The sequence below is a fragment of the Mobula birostris genome, chromosome 21 (genome assembly GCF_030028105.1).
Source record: "Mobula birostris isolate sMobBir1 chromosome 21, sMobBir1.hap1, whole genome shotgun sequence".
In the NCBI taxonomy this organism is placed as follows: Eukaryota; Metazoa; Chordata; class Chondrichthyes; order Myliobatiformes; family Myliobatidae; genus Mobula; species Mobula birostris.
The window spans coordinates 33,485,448-33,495,257 of record NC_092390.1 but is presented as its reverse complement, the minus strand read 5'-3'; the positions used below and the strand labels follow the sequence as shown (position 1 = coordinate 33,495,257).

The window sequence follows — 9,810 nt, the reverse complement described above, 5'->3', positions numbered from 1 at the left end:
ATATTAGTAAATCCTTTAATGGGGTATATTTAAGCAAAAATGTAGTTAATGGCTTTAGTTTCACTGCAATCAATTGTTATGGCAAGACTGCACAATTAAGGATGTGAGTAATTAATTTCCAATTGCTGTTTACAAATTGGATACAGTGTATTACCCTTTCAACTGCAGGTTTACCAGGAATCAAGGAAATTTATCATTATATTTTAAAGCTACAGTGTGGTTTTGAGTACTACCTGTGCAAGGGATAGTGTGCTATCTTCCTAGTGAATTGTCAAGCACCACAAATGGGGCCTGTTGAGATGTGTAGAAACAGGAATTTAACTCTGTTTTGATTAAAAAGTAAATGCAAGAATGGCAAGGCCCTTTGGTTTCTACTGTTGGTCATCATTGCTGACTTTACTAACCCCATCTGTCTCACTTCACCTATCAATCTCTGTCAGGAATACGCTGGACCTATACTGCCTTGTTTAGATAAATTCACTGCCTTTCAAGTGGAGGAATTTATTCATCATGAATGCTGGGCTCTGGATTCCGGACACAAAAGCCAGAACCAAAATTCACCTGGATAAGTTTTATATAAAAAGTTTACTCCTACTCGTGTTCAATAACAGATCCTCAATCTCCATTGTTAACCTCTACAGTGTATTCTAATTCCATGTAGTACCTTAAACTCCAAATGCACTGCATCTGGTTTACCATTCAAATCTTAGTTTAAAAAATGGACACAATATTTTATAATTAATGTGAAAGCACAGTAGCTTTACTCTTTATTGAAATTGTTCCATTGTAATAGCAAGACATAGGACAAGGCACTATAAAGATACACGTAAAACAATAGAGGCAAACTTGGTGGATTTCAGTGTTAAAACTGATGAGCACTGTCTTCTGCAGTTCAAAGGTTTGCATCATCTTCCACCAGCGTTCCAATCTTTAAGCACCATAACAATTATAGTCAAGTTGTCGTTGCTGCCTTACATCTATTGTTCTGAAATTCAGCTGTGAATGCTGACGAATGCCTCAGCCATGCTTGTTCCAAAGTAATTAACACAAATACACATAGACGAGGAAATCTGCAGATGCTGGAAATTCAAGCCACACACATCAAAGTTGCTGGTGAACGCAGCAGGCCAGGCAGCGTCTCTAGGAGTACAGTGGACGTTTTGGGCCAAGACCCTTCGAATACATATTGATTGCAATGTACCATCAGTTGTCTGGTTCACAGCAAATCCACACACATGACTAAAGAAAAATCAAATTTGTTACTTTGTGGCTAGTTTTACAAATTTATATTCCAAACATTTTAGAATGGGAAAAGGGACACCCATCATGTACTAGCGAGGTCGTACAGACTGGAATAATGAATTGTCACTCTGCATGATACTCTCATTATTCCAGTTTACCAGATCAGGTGGAGTTTCTGCTAGGTATCTGACTTGTATTAAATGTTACAAATTCAAATGATGCTATTGAAAGTACATTAAAACTACACCCAAGACAGCAACAATATTGCTTTATACAATAATAATTTCCATTAAAAAACTCACACACGGTAAAGAGTTCTTTCAAGTTTAATATTACAATCTTTTCACAGTCCACACCAGGTCATTCAATGTTTTTCTTTTGTGAAAATCCAAATAGTTAAATGAAACAAAGCAAGCTTTTAATTAAGCTATTTTCTGACCTTGAATGACAAGGTGTAGATTGTCCCATGTAATGAGTTAAGATCTATTTCATGAAGTCTGCATTCAGTAATAAAAGTATTGTTGAAAATTTAAACTAGTGGTATTAGTATCAAAATACAGAATCCAGTGAATAGGGTTCCACATAATTATTACAATATCTGAAAAGGAATCAGATAAATTAATTACATCTGAAATTAAAGATGCTGAGGAATTCATTGTCTTGAATATCCTGTATAATCACCGCTCTGTTGACTAGAGCTCTATACTTCATGACAGAAGTCCATTATAAGGGTAGGGCCTACATTGTTTTAAAAAAATGCTCACTCTGAGCAAAAAACATTTACAAGTATAAAAATCAATTTTAAAAAGGCTGTCTTTATCAAGACACTCAATAGAAAAGCTTAGGTGTGTTGCAATTATAGGCATGATCAATATTTTTTTTTTAAAAATCCCTCATCTTGTCAGTGGTAAAGCTAATGTGAACAGTAACAAATCACATCAGACCCAACATTTTCCCATAACCATCAGAAGGTGTAGGTTTAGACACCAGAACACATACATTCAGGTATTCATTTTGCAAAAACATGGCTCATTCACAATCTGGGTATCAAATTACCAAAGCATTCCTTAAAATATGGTACATAATTTCTTTTTAAGAACTACCCGAGACCATCAATGGTCCCAGTAATGCAGCTGAAAGGGAAAATATACAAAACACAAACCAGAGTATATACTGACTCTACATTTAAAAATGGTTTACAGCATGTTGTTCCAGACTCAGTGATATTTTTTCATTAGATCAAGGATTTCTTTGTACATGCGCGATGGAGCATCCAGGCCCCAGATGAAATCCAGATGTTCCCAATCTGGGATTTCCTTATGGTAAATTAAATTGGGCAATTTATGTAGCAACATAGTCACATCAGTGGGATCAGCCAGCCAGTCATGTCCTCCAGTCCAGAGAGCGGTGGGAACATTCATCTTTTTCATATTGTACAGAGGCGGTATTGTCTGGTCAAGAGAAACAAAAGGAGATTAGACCTCTGTCACTTTGTTACAACACAAACGCAAGTCAGTGCAGTCAAATTCTAGCTCAAATGTACTGGGTTAAGAGGATGGAGCTGAGACAAGGTGATACCCACATAAGGAATCTCTTTCTTTTTAAATCTTTTTATTGAATTAGTACAGAAAAGGTAAACCATATAAGCACTGATACACAGTTGCAATATAACTTTACAAGAGATATTAATACACAAAAAAAAGTTAGTACAAACAGTGCAGTTTAGATATAAAATAACCAGGTAATATAATAGTATACTAATTTTCAAACATGTCAATAAGGAAAAAAAACCCAACCCCCCCGCCAAAAAAAACCCACCATGCAACTAAACTAAAAAGCAAAGCAAAGCAATAGGCTAACTAGGTATCAAGTAGAGTTAAACAACTTAAAACAATCACATCCTCAAACCCGACCTCCATTAAAAACAGTTAAAAAGCAAGAAGGGAATGTAAATATGGCCCGAGAAAGAAAAAAAAGTTACATTAAATGAAAATGTTGAATAAAAGATCTCCAAGTCTGTTCAAATTTAACTGAAGAATCATAAAGATTACTTCTAATTTTCTCCAAATTTAAGCATAGTATCGTCTGGGAAAACCAAAAGAATGTAGTTGGAGCATTAATCTCCTTCCAATGTTGTAAAATACATCTTTTCGCAATTAAAGTAAGAAATGCAATCAATCTATGGGCTGAAGGGGAAAGATTACTGGAAATTTTAGGTAATCCAAAGATAGCAGTAATAGGATGGGGAGAAATATCTATATTCAAAACCTTTGAAATAATATTAAAAATATCTTTCCAAAAAGTTTCCAGAGTAGGACAGGCCCAAAATATATGAGTTAAGGAAGCTATCTCCCCATGACATCTGTCACACAAAGGATTAAAACGAGCTAATTTACCTTGAGACATATGTGCTCTATGGACAACTTTAAATTGAATTAGGGAGTGTTTAGACCAGATAGAGCAAGTATTACCTAGTTGTAAAATATGCGCCCAGTCATCCAGCGGAATAATAAGACCCAATTCCTTTTCCCAATCTGACCTAATCTTATCAAATGGAGCTTTCCTAAGTTTCATAATAGTATTATAAATAATAGCCGTTACACCTTTCTGACATGGATTAAGGTTAATTATAGTGTCTAAAGTATATGTAGGAGGTAGCGTCGGAAAGGGAGTATAATACTTAGGAAATTTCTAACTTGGAGGTATCTAAAAAAATGTATTCTTGGTAAGTTATATTTGTTAGATAATTGCTCAACAGACATAAGGGAACCATCTAAAAATAAATCCAAAAACCGTGAAATACCATTAGTCTTCCAAATTTGAAAGGCACGGTCAGTGGAAGAGGGAGGGAAGAATATGTTACCTAAAATAGGAATCGCAAGCCCAAATTGATTAAGATCGAAAAATTTTTGGAATTGAAACCAAATACGTAAGGTATATTTAACTATCGGGTTACAGACCAGTTTACAGCGTTTCAAATCAAAAGGAAGAGAAGAACCTAAAATGGAGCCAAATGCATAACCTTGAGCAGATTGTAATTCCAATACTACCCATTTAGGAATGGATAGTGTATCTTGGTCAAGTAACCAAAATTTCATATGTCGAATATTAATTGCCCAATAATACAATCTAAAGTTAGGTAATGCGAAACCTCCATCTCTCTTAGCTTTCTGTAGATGTATTTTATGGTTTTTTATTTTGCCAAATAAATGAAGAAATTTTAGAGTCAACTTTATCAAGAAAGGATTTGGGAACAAAAATCGGTAGTACCTGAAATACATATAAAAATTTTGGAAGAATAAACATCTTAACAGCATTAATACGACCAAAGTTAAATAAAATGGAGACCATTTAAATGAGAGTTGAGTAACGTGATTGATTAAGGGTAGGAAATTAGTCTTAAATAAATCTTTATGTTTACAGGTAACTTTAATCCCAAGATATGAAAAATGATTATTAACCAATTTAAACGGAAGATTCTGATATAAGGGAACTTGCTTATTAATCGGAAAAAGTTCACTTTAACTTATTTAACTTATAACCTGAAAAAAGACTAAATTGTGCTAATAAATCTAAAGCAGCAGGGATAGATTTTTGAGGATTAGAAATATATAAAAGTAAGTCATCAGCATAGAGTGATACTTTATGGGACTTTAAACCCCGAGTTATCCCAATAATATTTGGAGATTCTTGAATGGCAATTGCAAGAGGTTCTAATGCAATATCAAATAATAAAGGACTAAGAGGACAACCTTGTCTGGTACCTCAAAAAAGAAGGAAAAAAGGTGAGCTTAAAGAGTTAGTACCGACTGAGGCCATAGGAGAATGATATAACAATTTGATCCAGGATGTAAATTTCGGGCTGAAATTGAACATTTCAAGCACCTTAAATAAGTAAGGCCATTCGACTCTGTCGAAGGCTTTTTCAGCGTCTAAGGAAATGACGCACTCAGGATCATTTTGTGAGGGTGTATAAACAAGGTTTAACAGTGTACGAATGTTATAAAAAGAGTAATGACCTTTAATAAAACCTGTTTGGTCTTCCGAAATAATATAACGAAGTGCTTTTTCTAATCTGTTTGCTAATAATTTAGAAAAGATTTTAGAATCAACATTTAATAAGGATATTGGTCTATAAGATGCACATTGAGCAGGATCTTTATCCTTCTTTAATATTAAAGAGATCGATGCTCTATAGAAGGATTCAGGAAGTTTACCAAGTTTTAATGAGGCCTCCAAAACCCTGAATAACCAAGGGATTAATGAAGATGCAAAACATTTATAAAATTCCACAGTAAACTCATCAGGACCAGGAGCTTTCCCTGGACTCATAGAGAAAATAACCTTCTTAATCTCATCAGTAGTAAAGGAAGTGTCAACCATAAAAGATATATCATGTGAAATCTTAGGGAAATCTAGGTTATCTAAAAAGTCATACATATATTTAGAGTCTCGTGGAAACTGATTGATATAAAGAGGAATAAAAATCAAAAAAAATTGATTAATCAGCTTGATCAGACATCAGTTGATCATTTTGATTATAAATCTGATTAATTTGAAATTTGGAATAGTTAGTCTTCAACTGGTTAGCCAACAGTTTACCAACTTTGTCACTATGTATATAAAATTTACTTCTTGTTTTCATTAATTGATTTGCAATCGAGGACGAAAGTAATAAACTATGTTCCATTTGAATTTCAGTTCTTTGTTTATACAACTTCTCAGAGGGAGCTGTAGCGTATATCTTATCAATTTCCTTAATCTTGTCTACAATAACCAGCTCCTCATCCTTCAACCTCTTCCTCAAAGCAGCAGAACACGAGATGATCTGACCATGAATATAAGCTTTAAAAGTGTCCCAAAGGATGTCCATAGAAATATCTTCTGTATAGTTAATTGTAAAAAAGAGATCAATCTGTTCATTCATAAAGTTAACAAAATCAGAGTCCTGAAGCAACAGCGGATTAAAACGCCATTGTCTATTATTTTGTGTGTTGGCCAATATTTTAATAGAAAGCTTAAGTGGAGCATGATCCGAAATGGTTATAGAGTCATATTCACATTTGACCACTGAAGGAATAAGACGAGAGGCAATAAAAAAAAATAATCAGTTCTTGAATAGGAACGATGAACATGTGAAAAAAAAGAAAAATCTTTTTCCAGAGGGTGCAAAAAACCCCAAATGTCCGTCGATCCGGAATCTGAAAGGAATGAGTTAATCAAGGTTGCAGATTTATTGGGTAAGGTCCGTAAAGGAGCCGAACGATGCAAAGATGGAAATAAACAAGTATTACAATCCCCGCCCCAAATTAGTGAAAACTCATTCAAATTCGGGAACAAATTAAATAATGATTTATAAAATTCCGGACAGTCCATGTTGGGAGTGTAAACATTAACCAAAACTACCTTTTTATTAAAGAGTAAACCACTAACCAATAGAAATCTGCCATTCGGATCAGAAATAATATTGTGTTGTACAAAAGTGATTGAGGGATCTATAAAAATAGAAACCCCTCGAATCTTAGCATTGGAATTCGAATGGAAGTTATCATCCTTCCAGAATTTGAAAAAAACGTAATCTGTCCCCCCTCCGCACATGGGTCTCTTGTAAAAATAGAACATGTGCTTTAAGTCTCTGGAATACTTTAAAAATGTTTTTCCTTTTTATTGGATGATTAAGACCATTAGTATTCCAAGAGACAAAAGTAATAGTAGACTCCATAAACCCTAAAGTCAACCCGCAAAAAGAGGAGGATTGACAATAGGGTCGACCCACGCACCCGGAAAGGGAACAGAACAAACAAGAGATAACGGGAAGGAGAACGCGACCAATAGTTCAGTAATATAAGTAGCCCAAGAGAAAAAAACTAAAAAGTGAAGCCCCTCCCACCGCCCCCCCAAACCCCCAAAGGTAAATCTAAGATAGACCAGCCAGAAAGAAGCAAGCACTAGAACTACCCCCGTGACTTCCGATAGACGCTCGCTAAAAAAGTGTATATATAAGAGGACCAGCTAAAGTTATAAAACAGTAGAGAAATAAAAAAAGTACACCGATTAAAGCAAACCCGATATAATACAAAAAAAAACAGGTAAATATAAAGAAAACCGTTAACCAACAACATACCATGTAGTTAAACAAGAAAATGAGACAATTAACATAGACTAGCGAGGAAAACTACAAAAAGTACATTTAAAAACTACAAAATTTAAGGCCTCAAAGGAAATACATAAAATGATACAGAGGAAATAACCACCCAGAATCCCGAGGGAAAAAGAAAGGAATGACACAGTTAGAAAATAATTTGGCAACCATATTAATTAACCGGAAAAAAACTTTTCTGCCCTCATATAAAGCAAAAAAATAAAAAAATAATAAACCAAAAAAGATTAACTGCATCCGAACCAACAGAGATGGTTTAATAATTGTGATTAAGATGTTGAAGGCGAAAATTGATCAAGGTAACTCTGGGCTTCCGATGGAGAGTCGAAAAAACGGGAAGACCCATCAGGCAAGCGAATCTTCAAACGTGCAGGTTAAAGCAATACTGGTTTTAAATCCATCTTATAAAGTTCCGACATCACAGATCTATAACTGACACGTTGATCCCGAACCGGCTTACTAAAATCCTCTACCAGCCGGAACCGAAGCTGTGAATAATCAATGTAACCTTTAGGTCGAGCAAATCGAAGCAATTTCTCCTTGTCTTGAAAATAATGAAATCGTAGAATAACATGCCGAGGTTTATCTGACTTAGACGAATATAATGGGACTCTGTGAGCCCGATCCAATAGTGGTGGTTGGTCAGGAAATAAGGTAGGGAACGCATCTTTTAAAAGTTGAGAAAAGAACTTTATAGGGTCATCAGATTCGGCAGCTTCATGAATAGCAATAATTCGAATATTCTGTTGTCGCATTCTGCATTCTAAGTCCGAGTTTTTAAAAGTCAGAAAGTCAAGTTTTTTCTTCATTCCAGTAATTGTCTCTTCAATTTTCCCCATCTTGAGTTCATTTTGTTGCGTGGATTTTTGAAGATTAGATATAGCAGTCTGATGTTCCGTGATAGATGTTTGCATTTTATCGATTACATCAAGAATTTTCTCCAGTTTAGATGAAATTTCCACACGAATCAGATCCGTTATAGTAGTTGAAATTTCTGTTTGAATCAGATCCGATACAGCTTTCAAAGTTAACGCTGGTTCAGTCGGAGGAGGATCAGTAGCTTTTGGTCTAACTGGAGGTTTGCCGTCTTTCCCGTTCTTAGACATAGCAGACCTTAAAAACATCCAAATATCAAGAAAAACAGAATTTGTTGCAAAGAGTTATGAAAATCGGTGCCTTAATGGTTGGCTTAAATGTAGCTGATCATAGGAAAAAACTCAGAGGTAATGGAGCGAGTCAAAAACACGACTTCACTCCATGAGCGCTACTGGAAGTCGCCCACATGAGGAATCTTCTTTGGGATATATTTGTACCTCTTCTGACTGCAGTTAAACTTATTTTGTGATGAAATTGGAAACTGGCCATCCCAAACTCTAGGATGCAGATAATTGTGAACTGAGATAAATTAAGTATTTCCAAAATGAAAAACAGTACTTCCTTCAATTCCAGAGCCCAGGGGCCTCATTCCGGTATTATATCTCAGTAGGGTGAGGAACCTTTAGTACTGGAGAGTTGATTTCAATGCAACATAACCAAGTCCCACAAATTGAGGTTAAATATAAAAGTAACAATCAGAAATATTTTACCTATCAAAGGTAGCAACAAAAAAAGACGATCTACTGTAAATTTATCTCAAACTAATTAGGATCCTCCCTATGCATGCTTCATTCTAGAGTGCAATCACAGTTTCTGTCTTTGGGCAAATTAATTGAAGAATGTTTCTGGTTTATTGAGACCTTGTTGCAAGTGAGAAGCAGAGGGCAAGGGAGAGCATACAAGAGCGTGAAGAATTACTTATAGTATAAAAGAAACATTAAAGTTCAAGTCTTAAACAGGTTTGTCATGAAGAAACTAATATGTTAGATGAACCTGAACCAGATTTTGCTCTGAAGCAACTTAAATTAGGGCTTCAAGGGGCATAGGAACACCACTACATGCAGATTTCCTTCCAAGCCACAGACCATCCTGACTTGGAAATATATCACCAGTCCAATCCTTCCTTGTTGAGTACAAGTCTTGAAAGTATCTATTCAGTATCTCTGTGGGAGCAGCCTCACAAAGGACTTCAACTGTTCCACGTGGCAGCTCACCACCACCTTCAAGGCCAAATAGACACTAGCAAAAAGTGCTGGTCTTGCCAATAATACCCAGATATTTAAAAAAGATAATATATTAAAATATTGAATATCAAAGTACACTAAACATACCTGAAAATGACTGAGCAAAATAAAATCTTTGACCAATAAATCAGTTTATATATAAAAAATAATTGCAGGGTTCTTACTGATGTGATTCCATGTGCCAAGAAATTTTAGTCTACCCGTAGGGGTGGACAGGAATAGCGCAGGCACCGAATTTTGCCACATCAAATCCAACAAACTTTGCACATTTCAGCTGGCAAAAAAAAT

General features: G+C 35.2%; 1 protein-coding gene across 1 annotated transcript in view; it reads right to left on the bottom strand.

Annotated features, from left to right (window-relative positions):
- Window positions 1–730: 730 nt before the first annotated feature.
- The window catches only part of lipf (lipase, gastric), a 64,430-nt gene continuing 55,350 nt past the window's right edge, over window positions 731–9,810 (bottom strand). Inside the window, exon 10 of the mRNA XM_072239254.1 lies at window positions 731–2,693. Coding sequence (XP_072095355.1) covers window positions 2,460–2,693 — 234 coding nt within the window. The 3' untranslated portion in view covers window positions 731–2,459. The remainder of the gene's footprint in view (window positions 2,694–9,810) is intronic.